General features: G+C 38.3%; 1 protein-coding gene across 2 annotated transcripts in view; it reads left to right on the top strand.

Moving 5' to 3' along the window:
* S2P (membrane-bound transcription factor site-2 protease) overlaps positions 1–23,643 on the top strand; it is a 112,702-nt gene that overhangs the window by 10,008 nt on the left and 79,051 nt on the right. For both annotated transcript variants that reach the window (XM_067138076.2, XM_067138075.2), the window contains exon 3: positions 11,990–12,093. In XM_067138076.2, the coding sequence (XP_066994177.2) occupies positions 11,990–12,093 (104 nt within the window). The remainder of the gene's footprint in view (positions 1–11,989; positions 12,094–23,643) is intronic.

Here is a 23,643-nt window from a genome sequence, read left to right as displayed (position 1 = left end):
TCTAGTGATCTTCTCATCAATCTTCGATACGTCAAGTTGTTCACAAGACCTAACACCGAAGTTACCTCAGAACTAGATGAATCTCTTTCAGAAGAATTTAGCCATGTGTTCTCCCAGTTACAAAGATCAAACCGTGCTCTGCCCAGCAATGCAGTAGATTCTTCCGTAAACATACATATTTCTTCCTCATTGTCCACAGAAGTGATAGGCTCTACAATATATTATCAACATAAAAGGAGTTTCTCAACCTTTCAGCTGTCTCTCGGTATTCCGTACAATGTTTCAAGTGTAGATCTAACACTGCTTTAAGCAGAAATGGGCTGCAGTTCAGTTCAAATGCTACTCGGCAGTGATGAAATGCCTTTAATCCTCTTCCCTCTAAATCCTTCCACCATAAGAAGCGTAACCAATCACGGTCAGCTTCTTGGACAGTTATCTGAAGAAAAGCCTTTCTAATATCCTAAATAACCCCTATCCTATTCTTCCAAAACATCAAAAGAAGTGTGGGGATTTGTAGTAGCAAATTAGGTCCTTTCTTGAGGCACTCGTTCAGTGAAGGCATATCCTTTGACTTGCAGGAACCATCAAAAACTGGTCTCACCTTAGTAATAGAGTTATCTTTAAATAGTCCTTGGTGCAGTAAATAATAACACTGGAACTCTGGAACCTCTTCAATGACGTCCTCATTTATCCACTCCTGAAACACCTTTCCGTATTCCTCAAACTTTCCTTCATTGATCAGCCTGTTCGAAACAGAGATCAATCTCTTTTCCGCCATCTCCTTGTTGTTCCATAGATACTAATATAATACCAATATAAATGGTCCGTTATTGGACATTATACATTTTCCAGCTAACTCGTTCCAGGTTGCCAGTGTTTCGCCCCTCTGTGCTAGGCTGGGCTCATCAGTTGGTACCTAGCACACCTACCAAGTCGCATGGCTAGTACATACCGTGGAGGCCACTGCGCAGGCTACTTGTAGCCACCGGCAGTATCAATGCACTATGAGAGACTTTGTCTCATTTCCAAAAATTGATGCCTGCTTGGCCATCAGATGATATAGATGTTGATTTCCACAGGGAATCTGAAATATTTGTTCCGAATGAGTAAATTTATATATAAATGGTCTGTTATTGGACATTATAAATTTTCCAGCTAACTCATTCCTGGTTGCCAGCGTTTCGCTCATCAGTTGGTACCTAGCACACCTACCAAGACGCATGGCTAGCACATACTGTGGAGGTCACTGCACAGGCTAGTTGTAGCCACCGGCAGTGCCATTGCACTATGAGAGACTTTGTCTCATTACCAAAAATTGATGCTTGCTTGGCCATCAGATGATATAGATGTTGATTTCCTTAGGGAATCTGAAATATTTATTCCGAAAGAGTAAATTTATAATACCAATATAAATTGTCCGTTATTGGACATCATAAATTTTCCAGCTAACTCATTCCTGGTTGCCTGCGTTTTGCCCCCGTGTGCTAGACTGGGCTCATCAGTTGGTACCTAGCACACCTACCAAGACGCATGGCTAGCACATACTGTGGAGGTCACTGCACAGGCTAGTTGTAGCCACCGGCAGTGCCATTGCACTATGAGAGACTTTGTCTCATTACCAAAATTGATGCCTCATTGCCATTAACTTTTACTGCAGTTTGAAAGTAGTTACATGCGGCTTCTTCCACTTCTTCTCTTGATTTGCTTTCCACTGGATCAGATATGCCTGTGGTATCCAAGTTCCATACGTCAGCTATCGAGGCAGATAGAATGAACAGTGAGGTTGTATATAGAACTAGAGTGTCATATTCTCCCCTTCCTTCAGTCTACCTGTCACAGTCCAGCCAAGCACAGTCCTAACGGCTACCAATCTTGATTCAAGCTTATGCATTTCATCCATCAAAATACTTCTAGCAACATCAGCTCCTAGAAGAACTTCTGCGTCATCTGGATCAGTTCCCACCTCTGAGAGCCATATCTTTCTCTCCCTCACCTCTTTCATCCAGGGCCCAAACTTCAACTTGGAATTTTCCCACAAATTGCTTTCTGGTCAATTAACTGCAACATTGTACTATATGAACCATCACAGCTGCTCACCTCTACATTGTCTTCTTCACAGGTCTCAGCGCGTCCAAACAACTTATGAATCATCGTCTCTGTTTTCAAAGGTTTGTAACCCATTTCCTCAGCCGTCTTCTTCAAGAAACACCTCTTTTGTGGCACTCTGAATGTTCATGGAGATATAGCTCTGGTTTTCCCCACCTTCCTGAGTTCTGGGTTCAGGTTTCTCTTCAGCCGCTTTCACATTTAGTTTATGGCACATAATAACAACATAAGGGTTAGTGCACAAGGGGCATCGAACGTGTGCCTTTCAATTCTTGGCTCTGTGCCCTAACTTCAGACATACAAAACAACAGTTTTCTTTGGCTAGCTTGTTACGCTTTTCTTCCTAGCTCATTTGTTGAGCAAGGTGACATTCCTTACTCTCATGTGGTGTGCTGCAAAACATACACTTTCGCTTCTTGCCATCAAATTTTGCAGAAAACAATAACTCGCAGTTGATAGCAATGTGTTTTCAGAAATTTTCCCTCTTCCCTTCTCTTGTTTTTTCCCATCGGGTAAACCAAAACCTGCCTGCACAAAGGTAATCCTTTCTTCCCCCTCCACTTCACGTTTGAGGACATTAAGAAGAGTCTCCAGTTTAGCTTTATCTGGACTGATAAAATCTTCATTCCCTGATGATTGATTTCTGAGCCACACCCTTAAAACATCTTCAGGTAAGCACGATTGTACGAGAGGGTACAACATTGACCCATATTTATCCCTGGTTACACCTATGGATTCTAAAGCTCTTAACCTGCTCTCTAGTGTATCATACAAAGCGGCTATCTCTGATTTATCTTTCTTATGGGTCACATTCTGGATGACTAACCCAATAAGATAAAAATGATATGGAAGCCTCCACCTTATCAATACAGTGTTTATTTACTATTGATTACAGTAAATGCAGTACCGGTTTCGACCCCTATGGGGTCATCCTCAGCTGTCATATTACAACTAGTTTCAAAAACATCACATTACAAAGCGTTGCATATGCATGAAAACTGACCCAATTTGACAAATGATTAAAAACAAGTTAAATGTTCAAATAGTAAGAATAATAAAATGGGACCTTTCCTCTTTAACTTTAAAAGTTACATGTTGTGAGAGGCATGTCACCTCATTATTTTGTTGATCTAATGAACATCAATTAAAATTTTTACATTACTTATGTATACTGATATTTGTGAAGTTATTACTATTTACATTTGTGATATTGAGATATTACAATGTTTAAAAAAAGTTATATGTACATAAAAAGTTGACCCGATATAACAGGCCGTTTAAAGAATGAATGAAGTAGTAAAAACAATATAAAATGGGTCCTCTTTCTACTCTAACTTGTTACATGTTTGTTGTTACTACAATATTCCTGTTGGTATGGTAAGTACACAGGTATTGTGGAGTGCTACTATTTAATGTTGAAACTTATAACTGTTTTTAATTCATTCCAGTGTTTTCTTCTTCAGATGATTGTATAATATTGCAGGTGGTATAAATATCTTGAAGATTCTAAACGTAGTTATGAAGAATTACATCTTAATGTATAATCGGTTGGACACATTGTCTGTGTACTATATTCTCAGTATGTACTAAATGCTGAGTTAAAATTGCGTATAATGAGCTGAAGTTTATTTAGTTACAGCGTGCATCTTAGTATGGCATTATACTATGTCAAGTGTCAAACAATATACATTTTGATGTCTTGGGTGATAGCGTGAGGGCTTCTTTTATGTTGTAGGCCGTATTGTCTGTAAATAGAAATAAATTGTGTAAAGAACGGCGTCTGATGAATTGTAAGGAGTGAAGTATGTGTGTGTTGTAGTTACGTTGGGTGTTGACACTGTGTGCGTTGCACGGCTGCACGTCGAGATCTGTAGCGTGTTAGTTTGGGACTGTTGCTTGCGGCTGTAGAGGGGAGGTTTGGAGGGATGGGAGGGACGACTGTGGAGAGAGCAGAACTAGAGTGGGAGGGATCTTTAGGCGGTTCTTTTGTATGTATGGGATGTTGTTTCTTGACTGTTTTCAAATAATGACTTTTTAGGAGGGGGATAACTGTATCGAAAAGAATGTTAGTTTTTTCCCCGTAATTTCATTTAGGTTGAAATTTGGGTTGACGTATTGATCTAAGTTTATGTAAAATTCTTCTAAGATACTGAGCAAGGGGCTCTTGGGGTTTGTATTCAAGATTTGCATGTCATTGTTAATATTTGTAAATTTATGTTTTTGGTCTTCGATATGTTGTCCCATAGCTGAAAAATGTCTATGCTTAACTGCATTAATGTGCTCGTTGTATCGTATCTGGAAGTTCCTTCCGGTATGCCCTATATAGCTGGCTTCGCAGTCATTACATTTCAAGCGATAGACACCTGAGTGATTGTATTGATTTTTATTGTTAACAGGTTTAGCATTGTGTAAGATGTTGACATTGCTATGTGTGGTTTTATAGGCTATCTTTAGGCCTCGTTTTTTAAAAATATTTGTTATAGGATGTATGTGGCTTTTGTTATAGGTGAATAGTACGTAGTCTTTTTTGCTTTTTTCGGTTCTGGTTAACTTGGTTTTGGGTTGGTTTTTATTTTTTTTATGATCTTGTTGATCATTTCTTTTTTATATCCGTTCTGTCTGGCTATTTCATGGATTAAATTCAATTCTTTGTTTAGATCTTTTTTTGTTAGTGGTATGTTGTATGCTCTATATATCATACTGTAATATGCAGCTTTCTTGTGTGTATATGGATGGGTAGAGTCTATTTTTATTGTGTTGGATGTGTGAGTGGGTTTTCTGTATATTTTGTATGTTAAATGGTCGTTATGCCTAGTTATAGATATATCTAGATAATTTATGGTGTTATTGTTTTCAGTTTCCATGGTGAATTTTATATGGGGATCTATTTCATTTAGTTGTTCTAAGATTCTTGTTCCGTAGGTGTGCCTATTGTCTATTATAACAAATACGTCGTCCACAAATCTGCACCAGAAGGGGATATTATCTAGTTTTTGGATTTCTTGATGTTCTAAGTAATCTATATATATTTCAGCCAGTATACCTGATGTTGGAGAACCCATGGGTAGTCCTTTTTGGTGGATATTAACACGACCGGTGGTGGATAATTCTTTTCGTGAAATGTAAACACTTGAAATAGACACACCGGCGAGCACTGATGTTAATTTTGTGATACAGTAAAACCTCAGTATTTCGAACTCTTTGGGACGCAAAAATCAGACTTCAAATTACGTGATTTTGAATTAACTGCCAACTTGTGCTTCAGAAATGCCAACCCTTGCTGCGTCACAAAACATTCAAGACCGGTTACTGCATGCAACTAACATTGATTCACAGTTAAAACCTTTCAAATACCATGGAAAAAATCCAAAATGTATCCAACAAGGTGCATTTACAGTATTCAAATAACGCACTTAGATAACTCAGTGGCAAACCTAATCTCATGCAACGAAAGAAAAAAGAAACACGATTCAAAGATGAGGACAAATTATACTAGCTCCCCTGTGCAAGTGCTTTATTTTTTGGATTACTGTACTGTTTGCATTTTTAGATGCCTTGTACTTGCACGGAAAGTACCTGACGCCCTTAAAACATTCTGGCTTATCAAGCTTTCTTATGACGAGGGGAGGAAATCTTTCGCTCCCGTCTGCATTGCAACACAGTACAGTGACCCCAACTCCTTTAAAAACGTCTCTTTTGGCTAGACAAAAAAAAAAAAATATTGCAGTTTCATTGGCAATGACAGTATTGTTCGATACGTACGGATTTATTACAATTATGAGACACGCTTTATCGCCAGCTGTCAGCATTGCCTTTGTATGCGGGTTCTGTTTCTCTGCACACTGCTTGTTACGTGATATTGTGGTGTTCCTTAAAACGATGAATACAAAAGAAATACAGTTTCACTCAAACTTAGCAATTATGAAACACACTATCGACACACTGAAGTAAAAGCAAGTGCGGAAAGCTACCCCTGCACGTTCCGGAAGACTCAGTCTATCATGACATGGAGAAATTTTGAATTTAAATTACTCTGTAAAATACTATTTAATAAAAATTATAAATGCAGTTTTAAATTAACAGTCTGAATTGTTTTCCATTTAAATATGACATATGGGGGCAGTTTTCTTCTATCTGCTGTTACACAAAGTGTAACTGTATATCCAACAATGAAAACTTACCAACCTTGACACAAATTTGACCCACACCCCAAGTTCGTGCCTCAATTTAAAAAAATATATATATATGCGGGGGAATATTCGCGTAATTACAGTACTACAATAGCCTTTCTGGTATTTCCTTTCCAATAGTTTGTAAAAGCTGTGGTCATAACTTTCATTTTAGAAGAAAGCAACTAAGGCATTATTGTTTTTACCTTTCTGAAAGAAATATCTGAAGACCAGCGTACTATAATGCCCCCATTTTTCCCAAGCTAAGCCCAGCCATCGAGCGAGGAATCCCAAGGTGGACCGTTCGATCGTTGGCTATCACTTTCTAGAGGCATTTAAGGGTTGTTAAGGATTGATGACCAAGCAGGATAAAAAGAAATATTAAAACAACACTCTGACATTTATTCACATAAGCAGACAAACAGATAAAATATTCTTGCTGATATTTTACTTTTAACAGAGAACTTTCATAATATTGGATTTCTTCCTCGATTTAGAGTGACACGTGTTCATATCTCCAGCCTTACTGTGCTGTAATGAAACCAAAGAAGTAATTAGGCCACTTGCCTTTTCAAACCAAACATTTGACTGAAAGAATTAAATAAATTAACATGTGTTCAAAGCTTTACCAATTTAAAGTAGTCTCAACACGTGGTTTTAAGATGTATTCAATTGAATTTGTCATTTACAGTACTTAATAATGGTCAATGACACCAACATGAATTTCAGTAGAAAATGAAAATTGTTTCCAAAATTCTCAAAATTAATTAATTATTATTCTGATTATTATTATTATTATTATTTTTTTTTATCATTCAATTAACCTGTTTCATTGTCACACGATCGTGTTCTTATTAATTTTCCACTGCATCATTTACCTAATGTTCATCATTAGCATTTCAGAGTAATTATTTTTAATTAATTATTAATGACTTATTTTCACAATGTTTCAAAGTAATCATGCGGCTAACGAATTTCTACCTCTGATCTTTGCATTTCATTTCTATTCAAATTAATCTTAAAGTATTTCAGATTTTTAGAAATTTACATTACCAACGTGTGAGCTAGTTAAATAAATTTTATTTACAAATCGAGTGCCTTCATAAAGTAACGAGATGATCTTTCCTTTTAAATCTCGCTAATTTAGAAAATAAATTCCTTCCTAGTCTTCCTTGACTTAACTTAATTAAACTTTCCCTTAAGGGCATGAAAATATTTCTTAAGGCGACACACAACGATGAGTGTGATCTGCGTCACAGCAAGTGCATGACCAGATCAAAATTAAATGAAATCAACATGACACAAGAGAAATATACACATTTACACACCCACACATTCACACTAGGGAAACACGTTTTTATGTACACTATTTACATCGAATCCTGATTTGGCAAATTTATTCATGATTTTTATTGGTGGTCGGGACGCGTAATGTCTAGCAGAAATAATTCGTGTACTGAAATTCTCCTTCATTTATGGTGGCTAGTGATCGAAGTCATGGGTATCACTTGGTAGAAATACATTTCACATATCAACGCAAGTTCATCTAATTCATGAAATTATAATGGAAGATTCTAGTAAAATCCATAAGCACTACCATCATTTGGGCTACAGGTTGAATTTACCGCAAGCGTGAGCCTTACTCGTATTATTTTTACTTCCTACCTGTGAAATACACTCGCAAACACGTGCTCCAATAATTATAATCCATCTTGCGCTCCAAATACACAAGAATAAATCAAATATCACCATTAATTCATCAATTGCTCAATTATACAACAAATATCCCTCAGGATAGGCCATATTCCAGACCCTTCATGAACAGAGCACATTCCATCTCACATTTAGGAACTCTACAGTAGTTTTATGGCTCACGAGCATTTACTTCTGTTTTACCCGATCTTTAGTCAATATTATTATTTAAGTGATTATTACATCTACTGATCCTCATGGAATATCGTAAAATTAGATGACTTCATCATAAAAACAACAAGTGATCTTAAAAGACACTAGGTTCGACCCTATTCACTCAAAATGTACACGCAAATTTTCCGTCCGGTGACTTTCAATATTGCAAGGAAAGTAGATTTATCGTGTGGTCAGTGATTATTAAACATAAAGCTCCTTAAGCATGGGAAATCATTCAAAGACAACCTACATGTCTACTCTAATAGATCCAAAATTTCATTCACACGTACCTAGTCTACCACGACACCTTAAGAAGTAGAAAAATGAAATATGTCTAACTACAGCAATCTAATAGATTTACGACTTAAGAAGAAAGACCTCTAGTTGTACAAAAGGTAAGACAGATAAATAAAATTAAAAAGGTACTCAAGTTTTGGTGAAGTTCGATTCCCGTCGACAGCCAGTTATTTCAGCATACTCCGGCCAGTCTCCTTCCAATTACCAGAGACGCCTTACATTTTTACAGCTCCATGGAGGCTCTGCGACAGGTGTCCCTCGATGAAATTGTGTTGCCGGTGGTTGCGGAATTCTTCATCTTGAGATGTTCAATTCTAAGACGTCTTCCGTAGATTGCTGGTCACAAGCTGTAACTGAGATGACAAAATGAAGTATTTTGCACAAGCACACGCAGAATATAAACAGCTCGTCTACACTGTCACACTTAACTTGGCTCCTAGGCGTTTTTATTCCACAGAATTCACTAAATATCAGACTAAATTCTGGTAGAACGGGCGTCGACTTGACTTGAAAATTTCCTTTCCACGTGGTCCGGTAACGTGATGTTTCACACAGCGAAGAATATATTCAGAGAGAGCTTCAGAATAAGCGCATTAAGAGAGCGATTCACTCGAAGCAAGGCCTTTTATCTAATTAGCCAGGGAGGCGTGTTCTTCAGCGAGAACGGCAATTGGCTGATGGTCTCCTTTAATTTGCGCAGACTATTCCAGAAACAAGCTGGGTTGTGCGCGTGCGAAGGCAGTCACGTGGTTTGGCCTGGCCTTGGCACAGTCTCGGTGACGTATCTCACCCCTCTGAACGACAAAAAAAACTCGTTCTCGGCTCGCCACAACTTCCCAAATGATATGCTTCTGCTTCAAGCAGACAATAAAATTTTTGCTTTCCACTTGTTAAAATACTCGTAATATCGCCAATTTTAACGGGGACAATAATGACCTGTCAGTTATACAGCAGCTGACACTAGCACACCAAATAGCAAATAATAATACAATACACATGTTTTGTGCCATGCAAAACAGTTATTTCTCCTTCACCACGCTTCACCATCGGTTTGATTAATCACCTAAAGTACATTGATTGGCTAATTGGATTTTTACTTAGATTCATCAGTTCAATTAATTGATTTGCTTTTTACAGTCTGCTTTAGGTCACACTGGCACAGATACGTCTGATGGGATAGGAAAAGGCTAGGAGTGGGAAAGAAGTGGCCATGGCCTTAACAGCTTCAGAATTTGCCTGGTGTAAAAATGGGAAAACACGGAAAACCATTTTCAGGGCTGCCAACTATGGGGTTGAAACCCACTATCTCCCTAACCACATGGCCAACTCTCTTGGTAATTAATTGATTAAATCAGCTATTATTATTAACATGTTGATGACATTACATATTATGGTTGTTTCATAAATGTTTTTAAGGGGAATAATACTTGTATTTGGTGTGCCGTGAGTAAAATTTGTTTGCGGAACACCGATCTAAACCTACAGATCATTCCAGTTGTTCCACAGATTTATATACTTTGTTAAGCATGAAAGTTCATCAAATAATTAATTATCTTCATCCATATCAAAGAACCCCTGCCTGGCAATGAACCTTGTACCATATAGGAACATGCTTTAATGAACCCCACTGGGAAATCTCTGTCCTTGAAGTGTTTAAGCCACAGATCTAAGTATTCAAGACAGTTTTCATAGAATGTTGCAGTAGTTTCCTCTTTGCTTTGTTTTCTAACCAAGCTTTCTTCTTTAATTAAAGTTAAGAACACTCTCACTTTACTAGGAATAAACCAATGTGTGTGTGTATTTTTTAAAGAGATTTCTTCTCAAGTCACTCATTGCATCCATCAGTTCAATTGGTATTTTTTCTGTCACTCTCCACCATCAATACAATGTGAAATGTGAAAGCTTGTGCGTAAATGAAGTGTAGCCACAGTTCAGAGACTGGATCCTCAAAAAGATTCTCAGTAACAAAGAGCATGTTTTTGACTGAGAAAGTAGGTATTTAGGCCTGAATGTACATCCAAGATTCTGTTTACTGGAGGCATGAGATGTGCAGAGTTTTTGCAAATAACATGATTAGCTGGTAGTGTTTGTATAGACTAGCAGCGAATGTACAAAACAGGTCTCACTCTTTTATGAAAGAGAGAGACATTTGAAGTTTACAACATGCAGCGGGCATCCTGCCATACTCGCAAATTTCAGGAAGTCACACATTGCGAAAGGAGGTCGTCTGATCAGCCTGTTCCTGATTCTCTTGTTGATGACCTCATGGACCAGTCATTACATTATATATTTTTTTAAATTCATGGTATACTTGTACATTATACCTGAATTATTTCTAGATACAGTCAAGTTTATGGATACCAAATTGGGATATTCTTTGTACACTAGATAGATTAATATGACAGCCATATATAGCAATAGAAATTGTGTAATATGGTTTCAGACATTAATTGCATATCTAATTACAGATTACTGGAATGATTGTATCAACCATTTCTATTTACTTGTAGAAAGAGAAGTTGAAGTAGGTACAGTTTTTTTTGTTCCACAGCTTTATAGTTATTAAAGCCAAGAGGCAACAGAGAGGAAAACATGTTTTTTTATTGAATTTTTCCAGGTTTATAAATAATGGAAAGGATTGAAATAGTAACAGATCAAGTCATTTATAGAAAGGGATAGGGTTGAGAAGAAATTGATGTTGAAAGAATGGGATTGATGAGGATATTGCCTATCTATAGAGCCATGCATGGATGCGGATATCCGTGGATATTGTTCTTTTCTTTTCCACGAAGTTACTGTCGTGGCAGATGCAAACTGTGTGACAGTGTAGATAATTTTGCTCATAATATTTACAATATCCGCGGATAACAATTTGTGGATGCAGATAATGAGGTTTATTAATTTTCACTCAGCTGTACGTAAGGGTCACCTAACGACTAGCAAAATTATTATGGGAGAATTGTGATATATATATAAAGAGCCTTGAGACCATAAAGCCGTAAATCTGACTTTAGCTCAACTGGCTCCTGCCCGCAATTAATGGAGGGAAGGAACAAAGGCTAATACGTCAGTAGTTGTCGCAAGAGAAAATCCCTCGTAAACCTGTGACTGTGGGAGTCTGATGCTAGGTATCAGGCCTATTGTATTATATTAACAGATCTATCCTTTTCAATACCTTGGGTGTTATATGCTATAGTTAATATTTACAATTTCCGCGAATAACAATTCACGGATGCGGATAACCATTTGCGGATGAAGGAAGTGTGGATGCGGAGCAGATGTGGATACTATTTTGTATATCCACGCAGGGCTCTACCTATCTACTGTATTTGAAATCAGCAGTGTATAAAGATGTGCAAATTGTCCTTTTCTCCCCTTTTTTTCTATTCCTCCCTCTCTTGTAGTCTTGTCATTATGTTTATCATAAGATTCATGTTTTTTATCATTCTTTATATGACTTTATACACTTATGTTGCACCTAATTACAAAGTTTTCTTTCCTTTTTGCAGGTACCTGGAATAAATATTCCAATCAGTGACCTTGGCTACTATGTAATCACACTTATTACTTGCAGTGTAGTGCATGAAGTTGGACATGCTATTGCTGCTGTCAGGTAGGTACTTTTTCTTCTAGTTCCAATCCATTCTGGATGTAGGCAATGATCTTGGATCTGCTTTCTCTGTTGTGAGCTGCTTGGAATGACTCTGTTGATGTCTTTTGAGTCCCCAGTCTCTGAGGTTTTCTAGCCAGGTGATTTGTCTCCTGTCAACAAGGTCTTTCCAGATATCTTTCCTTGCAGAATTTCTTGTTGTAGAAGGTATCTGCTGCTGTTTCTTGTGATGTGAACGAGGTATCTAAGCTTGTTTTTAGAGTAGGTGGTATTTTCTTACCCTTTCTCATCCTTGGTGACATCTGTCCATGACACTGTTAGCATCTCAAAGGCCTCTTAATTTTTTTATGTCCATGTTTCAACACCATAATAGAGAACAGAAAATACATGATAGCGAAGAAGTCTTATTTTTGTGGCTAGTGTTATGCCTAACTCACAACTTTTAAAGAGTTTTCCCATTTCATTGAACACAGTCCTGGATTTTCCAGTGCAGGGCTTCACTTCATTCGAATTATCCCATTGATCATTAATGACGGTCCTGAGATATGTGTATTTCCAGACTCATTCAACAGGTTTCTGGTCGATTACAAGATGACATGTAGGGATAACATTTTTGCTTATGGCCATAACTTTTGTTTTCTTTAATTAATGTCAAGACTTTATTCATGGCTAGTATGACATTAGTAGATGAAGAAGCTTGAGTGGAGCTTTTAAAAGTAGGAGAGATCATAATATGAAGATAAAATTGGAATTCAAGAGGACAGATTGGGGCAAATATTCATTTATAGAATATGGAGTAAGGGTTTGGAATAATTTATCAAGGGAATGTTCGATAAATTTTGTAGTTTAAGAAAACGTAAGAAAAGGCTAGGTAAACAATTGATAGTGAATCGGCCACCTGGGCAACAGTCCTTAATGCAGATCATTGATTGATTGATTGATTGATTGATTGATTGATTGATTGATTGACCATAACTTTGCCATCTATAATTGTCTTTATTTCTGTTTGTACTTCCTCTACTGTAAACTTTCTGGACTATCTGAAAGTGATAAAAATCATTGTTATCCGTATTGAAGATACTGAATATAGGATGCTAAAAGGTTTATTTTGTCACCTATTCAATACATATAAATTTTACACTTAGGAATTTATTGTTAATTCCACTTGAGACATGTTTCGCCTTTCATTGAGGGCATCATCAGTCAAATTACCTCCTCAAGGCAAAAATCAGGTAAGTTTATAATATAAGTTTGGATAATGTAAATTTACTGTATAGTTACCAACCTTGATGCTGAACACTATACCCTTTCCCCCATGACTATTATACTGTAAATAATTTTATAAACTTTATAATTTCCTATGAGTGCGTCAATTATTCTTCAGAGCACCACTGCTGAACTCTGCTATAATTACCCAGTAATTTCAAGCATTGGTGCCGACTTCTTATTCTATAAACTTATATTGTTTAACCATCACCATTGTACAAGTGTTTCTCGTACTTAATTTCCCATTGTAATGTGTATTAATATGTGCAAGTTAAATACTAATCAGGTACCTGATTTTTGCCTTGAGGAGGTCATTTGACTGATGATGCGCTCAATGAAAGGCGAAACATGTCTCAAGTGGAATTAACAATAAATTCCCAAATGTAAAATTTATATGTATTGAATAGGTGACAAAGTAAACCTTTTAGCACCTACAGCTACTATCTGAAAGGTTACCGTGTCATCTGCATATCAAGTGTTGTTTAACCATTGGCCATTTAAAAGCACTCCCATTTCTATATCTTCTAGTTTTTCCCTGAAGATATATTCCGAATAGATGTTAAATAGCAATGGAGACATTATACATACAGCCCTGCCTTATAACCCCCTGGACGTGTATATTTTTCATATTCTTCCCTCCCAGTCTTACAGAGGCAATCTGAATCCTGTATAAGTTGGCAATAATTTGTCATTTAGGCTGATACTTCTTAATATTTCAATCATCTTGTAACCTCCACATACGTTAATTCCAGCTGTTTTAGATAGTACAACAAATTTCAATTTTAGTCACTTATAAGGAATATTGCCAGAATAGGAGATGTTGAACATTACAGCCAGCCACTTCATTGTCCTCATTGAAAAATAAAAATAAACCTGCGTTGATGTTGCCTGGACCTGAGGCTTTGCCATCTATAATTGTCTTTATTTCTGTTTGTACTTCCTCTGCCAGAATACTCGGTCCTGTTTACAGTTTTTCTTCGGCAGTTCTGGCCGGTTGTCAAGAAACAGTTCTTCTGTGTATCCCTTCTGTGTATGCTTGATGTTTTCTGAATCAACAGTGACTTTTCCTCCACTGTCTACCTACTTGTTTGCTATCCTTGTTTTGTGAACATTTATTCTGAATTTAATTTTCTTTGGCTCCCCTTAGTTTATTACTGATTTCTTTATTAATGTTTTTATATTTTCCAGTGTTACTTTTTGCAGTCCTCCTCCTCTTCAACATTTTGAGGATCTTATCAGTCATCCAGGTCTTCTTTTTTGGCAAAATCTGATTTCAGATGTTTATTTTTAATCGATTTCACAGTACATCTTCATTTTTCAGTTTTCTCTTCAGTGAACAAATTATTAGGTGCAGTGCTTAGTACATTATTTAGTTGCACTTCAACTTAATCTTATGTAAATTATGCTTCGTAATGAAAGCCTCCATGGCTCAGGCAGCAGCACGCCAGCCTCTCACCACTGGGTTCCATGGTTCAAATCCTGGTAACTTGATATGAGATATGTGCTGGACAAAGTGGAGGCTACTCCGGTACTCTGGTTTTCCATACCATCTTTCATTCCAGCAATACTCTTCATCATTTCATTTCATCTGTCAGGCATTAATCCAGGGGTAGAAGAAAATAGAAATAATTCAGTAGCCAGCCCCTTTTTATCAGGAGCCAGCACATTTTTCGCAAATATACATTATGAACACCACAGGTTAGACTAGGATCAAGCTACGTACTATTTTTGAAATGTGGCTTTGAGTAGTATGGTCTCATCAAGGGTTATGAATTTCATGTTGTTGGTCCGTACTGAACTGAGAATAACATATGAATAGTAACACAGTAAGGTTTCCACCTATTCAGTACTAATATGCATGTAATTTATAACATTGTAAATACATATTAGTACTGAATAGGTGGAAACCTTACTGTGTTACTATTCATATAGTATGGTCTCAGTTCGGATTTTTGAAGGGCGGAGAAAAGTCCACTCGACACTCCATGTCGTACGATGTCGGCATGTAAAAGACCTCTGGTGATACATTTGGTATTTACCCGACAAAATTAATTAAATCTCAGCCATAGACGCCCATGAGAGATCCGGTTTACTCTGTCAGCCATCTACTGGGCCTAGAGTAAAACGGAACGTCGAAATTGACGAGCAGACAGCCAGATGGCGTCAAATCGAAATGTCTGCACACGGTAGCTGAGGCCATACGATTATTATTATTATTATTAGTTCATATAAGAATGGAAATTTATATTTTAAGAGATACTAACCCAAATAATCACCAGTCACCTTCAAGGTCAGCGTCTTTTAAAATTACACTACATGTGCCTGTTTGATTTCTCACCAGTAACATTCAGTTTGCTTTACAATGCAAACAAACCTTCGAAATCAGTATAGGGTTCGGTTTTTTTTTTGCAGTATGATAAGATGCCACGAACAATGCATTCATGTGCTGTAACATTTTAGCATTCATTTTCTTGACGCACCTCGCTTAAAGTACACATTCGGGATTTTTCATGAAACTTTCAGCCTCCTGCCGGCCCCGCGGTGTAGTGGTAGTGTGCCTGCCTCTTACCCGGAGGCCCCGTATTCGATTCCCGGCCAGGTTACGGATGTTGACGTGGATCTGAGGGCTGGTTCGAGGTAGCCTACATGATTACAATTGAGGAGCTATCTGACGGTGAGATGGCGGCCCCCGCCAAGAAAACCAAGGATAACGGCCGAGAGGATTCGTCGTGGTGACCGCACGACACCTCATAATCTGCAGGTCTCCGGGCTGAGCAGCGATCGCTTGGTAGGCCAAGGCCCTTTGGGGCTGTTACGCCATTTTTTCAGCCTCCTGACACTTCAAGTGAGGATAGGATTTTTCGTATGATTTTAAACGTTTCCAGTTTAAATGGTCCTGAAAATTCGGATACACCTTTAGAATGTTTATCGGCAATACTACGAAAGTTACTGCATAATTTACACTTCGCAATTCCGTCTTCATCGCACAGCCACGGTATTCATTCAAGATACGATTCTCTGCATTGTGTACCATTCTCATACTTCTCTGAATCAGTTACATTCAGCTTGCGTAACAATGTAGCCAAACCTTCAAAATCAGTGTAGGGTCTGTTATTTTTTGCAATATGATAAGTTGCCATGTACAATGCATTCATATGCTGTAACATTAGCATTCATTTTCTTTACGCACTTCGCTGAATGTGCTGAAATTTCCGTTTGCCTGAAAATTGAAATTGCGACGTATATTTGATTTCACGCTGGTCACTGTCATCCTGAACTCTACAGTCGGCACTTCCATCAAGTGTTTTCTCACATTCACTCCCTTCTGTATCACTTCGTGTTACATTAACGGGCCCTACTTACGAAGAAATCTGAAAGAGTACACTGTTTGTTACTCGCATCAGTCAATTCGTGCGGTTTTGTTCGTTTCATTTTGCCGGTTTTCTCAAGTATAGCACAGAAACGTAAAATGGCTTCCGAGTTCGCGGGCTTCGATGTCTGATGCTACGTTGCCAATTTTCCATAAACGCACAGGAATAAAAACAACGGTATTTATAAAGTGCAAACTGTTCAAAACCAAAATGCTGTAATTAAATTAAAAGTATAAATACTGTTCGGTGAAAATGCAAGAATTGATACACACGTCATTCCGTATGTTCTAAATGCAAAGAATGAATTCCACGGGAATTTATCAGCACTGCTTTGGCGGCAATGGTTGAGGAACGGTTAGTCACGGGAAGGATGGCGGTAATGTAGTGTTTGTGGAATTATTTAACGTAGTAGTTCCCTCCATTTCTCCACAACTCTGGTCTGATCTTTGTACTCGGCTACCGATAGCTGATAATCTGTAATAGAACTCGTGTTACGATATGTCCACATGAAAGGATACTTGTTTGGCGGGTTACAACGATATCTTCCATGCCCGCTAGGCAGCTCCCGCGCAGAACTGAAACGTCCAGTTCCAAGGTACGAAGAGCAATTACAAAATTCAAGACTCTGCCAAAAGCACAGAAAATGTTTATTGCACATATTAGAATAAATGTGAGCTACAGAAAAAAAAACTTGAAACACTACACGACTTGTTACTTTGTAAAGTAATGGAAAAGTACATGTAAGGGAACTCCGGATTTCAAAAAATAATTTTCAAAACCGAATTTGAAAATTCAGGCGCCAGGTAAAAATTTTCAGGCGCCATGGCGACTGGGCGCCCGGTATTTTTCGACCCCTGCATTAATCATTGCCTCAGAGGAGTACGACAACCTTCGGCAGCTGGAACAGCTCCTATCCTTGCCGTAAGATGGATGGCTTCATTCCATTCCTGACCCAGTTGAAACTGGAAACAGGCTGTGGATTTCATTTCATTTTCAACCACATTCTCTATAGCTCTCTTCAGTGTAATTTAATCTGAGTAAAAATATCAGTGCCAGAGTATATTTTCACTGAGGTACAGCCATTCCTGTATCTTTGGATTACCAGGATATAGTCAGTCTGGTTTCTGATAATATGTTCAGGTGAGTCTCCAGGAGACTTCCAGGTATGCAGATTTCTTTCACCAAGACCTAGTAGGCCTATGAAGTCACCTTCAGAACCTTCACCAATTTTGGCATTGAAATCCCCCATTGTAATATGAGATCACATTTTGATATTTTCTTCAATGCATCACTTATCTGGGAATATAGTTCTGCTACTTCAATATCACTCTCATCTGTAGTTGGAGCACACACCTGGATGATATTAACTTATGCATTAACTTATTTATTTGAACTGACATGGTACTCTCCGAGATTGGTACAAAATTAGTGACGCACATTGCAACTGATCTAGATACTACAAGCCCCACTCCAAAGTGGAACTGTCCATTCGATGCTCCCAAATAATACACTTGGTGTTCATTTATATTGCAATAACCTGATCCTGGCCATGACATTTCACTCACACCAGTGATCTTAATCCTCATTCTTACCATTTCCTGGATTGTATTGTTCATATTTCCAGCTTGTGCCAGTATTCATACATTCCATGTTCATATCTTAATACTATCATTGAATGAAATCTTCTCAACCACATCCTTGCCCAAAACTGTCTCCTGCTGGAGAACTGAATGGGTCACTTGAAACTGTGTTTTGAACAGAGCCATGATGTGTTATTAGAGGATAACAGTAGATCTTTAATGCAGTAATTCCTCATTGCTTTCAGCATCATGCTTTTAGCCATCCTGTAGTTTGTCCACCTTGTGGGACAATTTCTCTTCCCATTGGCAAGAGTGCCCTTCCTTGTACCTACTCGTAAAAGGGGATCTCCTTATCCCAGGAATTTCCGATCCCTGCATCTGTTAGCTGCTTGCCAGTCCTGAAAACTTTGCCCCTTCTGTATCATGGGGCAATGAATGTCAGATTTTCCCTTCAACAGATCTAGAACCACTAGGCATTTCCTAGGCCGTTGAGTATGTTTAGGGAAGAGGTAGGTACTTACCAAATTTAAATTGCCAAATGCTATAAAATAATATAAGAGTTGATTAGTGAGGGTAGTCCTTAATATTAAGGTGCTAATGATATCTGTTTTATTGCTTATTTGTTTTTGAGGAACATAAAGGCATATTCATTGTGACCAAGAAAGGATGAGTTTCAACCTTTCAGAGTAGGAGGGTAGAAGGTTCTTGTTACTTAAGTAAATATGATCGGTGGAAAACGGTAAATAAGAATGTAAACAGACTCTGGGATGGGTTTCAAGCAATTGTTGAGGAATGTGAAAACAGGTTTGTACCTTTAAAGGTGGTAAGGACTGGTAAAGACCTACCTTATTATAATAGAAAAATAGACTAAGAAGGAAGTGCAGATTGGAAAGGAATAAGGTTTGTTCCAACAAGCAGTTTGCGTACGGTTTGGTATCGATACATGAACTGATGTAAGCGCATGCGCGAGCTGTGTACTCGTTGGGAACCGTCCCTAAACAGCAGTCTGTTGGAATGGTTCGTGTACCGTCAAGAAAACCTACAATGCACATGCGTTCACAATTACGCGGTAGATTCCTGTTTGAGGATAAACAAACAGCTGTTCTTGTTCATCTCTGCTAAAACTTGTTAGGTCTACTCAGTGGAAGGTAATTGGCAATAAAATGACTCAACTATTAAATAATAGACTAATGGACCTGTTTCTAAAATACTTTGCTTTACTTTATTCCAGAATTACGTGAATTTATAATTCTACCACGAGTACTGGCAGCGTAAAAACCGATGATGTAGACGGTTCTATTCAGAGGATAACCATGCCACCTAAAAGCAAATACTGATCCCATTTTTTCCTTCTAAATTATTGCCAAGAGATGAAATTCTAAATGCTCTGCTAGTCCGGCCCCAGGGTGTAGGGGGCAACGTGTCTGCCTGTCACCCGGCGGCCCCGAGTTCGATTCCCGGCCGGGTCAGGGTTTTTTAAATTGTAATGACGTCCTTTGTGGCGTCCTTAATCTTCCTTTCCTCACACACAACATTCCACACTACCGCCATTCCAATTACACGGAGGTTCATACACTATGGTGCCATTAGGGGCAAAAGATCCACATGGGTCGACGCCCCGAACAAATAGCATTTAAAAAAAAATTCGGAAACACATCCAAAATTTTCGCCTGTGGTCACAAACAGCTTGCATTCATTAATTCATTAATAATAACAGTGGTTTATTATGAAGACATATGTTGATAAATAAAATATAACTGTATGGAATAGTGTCCTTTCCTATTTATGTAAGAGTCAGGATCATTTACAGGCTTATCAATTTCAATATGACAGCCACCTATGGCACCAATGACACCTGAAAATCCACTTTCCCTGAAATGTTGCTCATTATTTACTTTCTCATCTTCTGTAGGCCAAGTGATCATTTTTGGGGATAAGTTGCTAATGAAGACAGTCAATCGTTTGACAGTTCTATGTAGAGAGCTCAAAGAAATGTCAAACCGATCTGTAGCAGCCCGGAAGCTTGAAGTCTGATGCCCAACAAACCACAGGAAAATTTGAACCTTTATTGGAAAAGCAACACTTAACGATTATTAAAATTATTATTACTGTCATAATAACTATCATTATTCTTAATCTGCTTAACCTCCAGGGTTGGTTTTTCCCTCGGACTCAGCGAAGGATCCCACTTCTACCGCCTCAAGGGCAGTGTCCTGGAGCTTCAGACTTTGGGCCATGGGATACAACTGGGGAGGAGACCATTGCCTCGCCCAGGCGGCCTCGCCTGCTATGCTGAACAGGGGACTTGCGGGGGGATGGGAAGATTTAAAGGAAGGGGGAAGGAAGTGCACGTGGCCTTAAGTTAGGGACCATCCCGGCATTTGCCTGGGGGAGAAGTGGGAAACCACGGAAAACCACTTCCAGGATGGCTGAGGTGAGAATCGAACCCACCTCTACTCAGTTGACCTCCCGAGGCTGAGTGGACCCCGTTCCAGCCCTCGTAGCACTTCAAATTTCGTGGTAGAGCGAGGAATCGAACCCGGGCCTCCGGGGGTGGCAGCTAATCACACTAACCACTACATCACAGAGGCGGACATTATTATTATTGCTATTTTGCTTTACGTCGCACCGACACAGATAGGTCTTATGGCGACGATGGAACAGGAAAGGCATAGGAATTGGAAGGAAGTGGCCGTGGCCTTAATTAAGGTACAGCCCCAGCATTTGCCTGGTGTGAAAATGGGAAACCACGGAAAAACATCTTTGGGGCTGCCGACAGTGGGATTCAAACCCACTATCTCCCGGATGCGAGCTCACAGCTGAGCGCCCCTAACCGCATGGCCAACTCGCCTGGTATTATTATTATTATTATTATTATTATTATTATTATTATTATTATTGTAGCAGCTACAGACAAACCTGACTCAGTGCAGAAAGTTTTCCATATTGGCCAGACTGATGTTTGTACTAGTCACTTCCTTCATACCGTTCTGCAATATTTTCCATTATCTCCCTACTGACGCGAAAATGCTCCTTGAACGTTTCATTGTCATAGCGAGGTACTGTTTCTTCTATAGGTGGAGAGCGAGAGAGAGAGAAAGAGAATTTTGGTTACTAAATTATGAGTTACTCGTGCATGTAGTGAAAATAAGTATCATTTAAACATAATTGCAAACAAGTAAAAAAAATAATAACTTGCCTAAATAATCTTCATTTTTTGCTTTTGGGATATTGTAATATATCCCTGGATCATCTTCACTGCAGTCTGTGTTCATAAGATCATCATCAGAATTTATAAATTTTATTTTTTATTTATTGGTTATAGAATGTCCCAGTGAGCTAGTTGTTCAAGGAACCGCCTTCAAAATGGTCATGCATCGTTCTCGTTTTTATCTCGTGCCTCTTACTATTAGTGTGTAGTCAAATATGACTTTTTAACTGTATAACTTTTTAACTTTTACTGTATAATTGTATAACAACGCTGAACTTCTATTTAATTTTACGTGAAACGTGTCGTCTGCTCGCGCCAGAAGATACCGACCAGCTGTTCACGCTTCACCAAGTGACAGCTATGGACCACAATGCACAGCTCACACTTATTTTGGTGTACTGCGCATGTCTCTGACGAACAGTACTTGTTCTGGAGCACGAACTGCTTTGCCAGTCCGCAAACTGGTTCAGGAACGGTCCATAGTCTGTTGGAACAACCGACTCCGAGTCCGTGTTGGAGTTTGAAGTTTGTTGGAGCGCTCTTTCCGTACTGCGCATGCGTCAGCCAGTTTGCAAACTGTTCCCGTTCTTGTTGGAACAAACCTATAGAGTTGGAAATGGCTGTGGAAGTAAGGAGAAATTGAAGTAACTTACTAGGCAATTGAATCTAGCAAAGAAGGCAGCTAAGGATAACATGATGGCAAGCATAATTGGCAGTCATACAAATTTTATTGAAAAATGGAAGGGTATGTATAGGTACTTTAAGTCAGAAGCAGGTTCCAAGAAGGACATTCCAGAAATAATTAATGAACAAGGGGAGTGTGTATGTACTTTAAGTCAGAAGCAGGTTCCAAGAAGGACATTCCAGAAATAATTAATGAACAAGGGGAGTGTGTATGTGAGGATCTTCAAAAGGCAGTGTGTAAAGATTGTTGGTTACAAGGATAATATCCAGATAGAGGAAGTGACTAATGCTAAAGAAGTATTAAAATTTACATATGATAACAATGATATTTACAATAAGATACAAAAGTTGAAAACTAGAAAAGCAGCTGGAAATGATAAGATTTCTGGGGATATACTAAAGACAATGGGTTGGGATATAGTACCATATCTGAAGTACTTATTTGATTATTGTTTGGTTGAAGGAGCTATACCAAATGAATGGAGAGTTGCTATAGTAGCCCATGTGTATAAAGGAAAGGGTGATAGACATAAAGCTGAAAATTACAGGCCAGTAAGTTTGACAAGCATTGCATGTAAGCTTTGAGAAAGCATTCTATCTGATTATATTAGACATGTTTGTGAAATTAATAACTGGTTCGATAGAATGCAGTTCGGTTTTAGGAAAGGTTATTCCACTGATGCTCGTAGGATTCCAGCAAGATATAGCAGATATCTTGGATTCAGGTAGTCAAATGGACTGTATCGCGATTGACCTGTCTAAAGCATTTGATAGGGTGGATCATGGGAGACTACTGGCAAAAATGAGTGCAATTGGACTAGACAAAAGAGTGACTGAATGGGTTGCTATATTTCTAGAAAATATATCTCAGAGAATTAAAGTAGGCAAAGCTTTATCTGACCCTGTAATAATTAAGAGGGGAATTCCTCAAGGCAGTATTATTGGACCTTTATGTTTTCTTATATATATATATATAAATGATATGAGTAAAGGAGTGGAATCATAGGTAAGGCTTTTTGCAGATGATGTTATTCTGTATAGAGTAATAAATAGGTTACAAGATTGTGAGCAACTGCAACATGACCTCGATAATGTTGTGAGATGGACAGCAGTCAATGGTTTGGGAGTCATGTGCAGAGATCTGTATCCTTTATTTACAATCCCATTTATGTGATTACCCCAATGAAGATCTTTCCTTATATTAACACCCAGATACAGATCTCTGCACATGGTTATGAGGGTGATTAGGGGTTGTAGTAAGGATGTAAAGGAGAGGGCATATAAGTCTCTGATAAGGCCCCAGAGGGGTATGGTTCCAGTTGTATGTCACCCTCACCAGGATTACTTGATTCAAGAACTGGAAAAAATCCAAAGAAAAGCTGCTCAATTTGTTCTGGGTGATTTCCAACAAAAGAGTAGCGTTACAAAAATGTTGCAAAGT

The sequence above is a fragment of the Anabrus simplex genome, chromosome 1 (genome assembly GCF_040414725.1).
Source record: "Anabrus simplex isolate iqAnaSimp1 chromosome 1, ASM4041472v1, whole genome shotgun sequence".
Lineage (NCBI taxonomy): Eukaryota > Metazoa > Arthropoda > Insecta > Orthoptera > Tettigoniidae > Anabrus > Anabrus simplex.
This window is presented reverse-complemented; position numbering and strand designations above follow the sequence as displayed.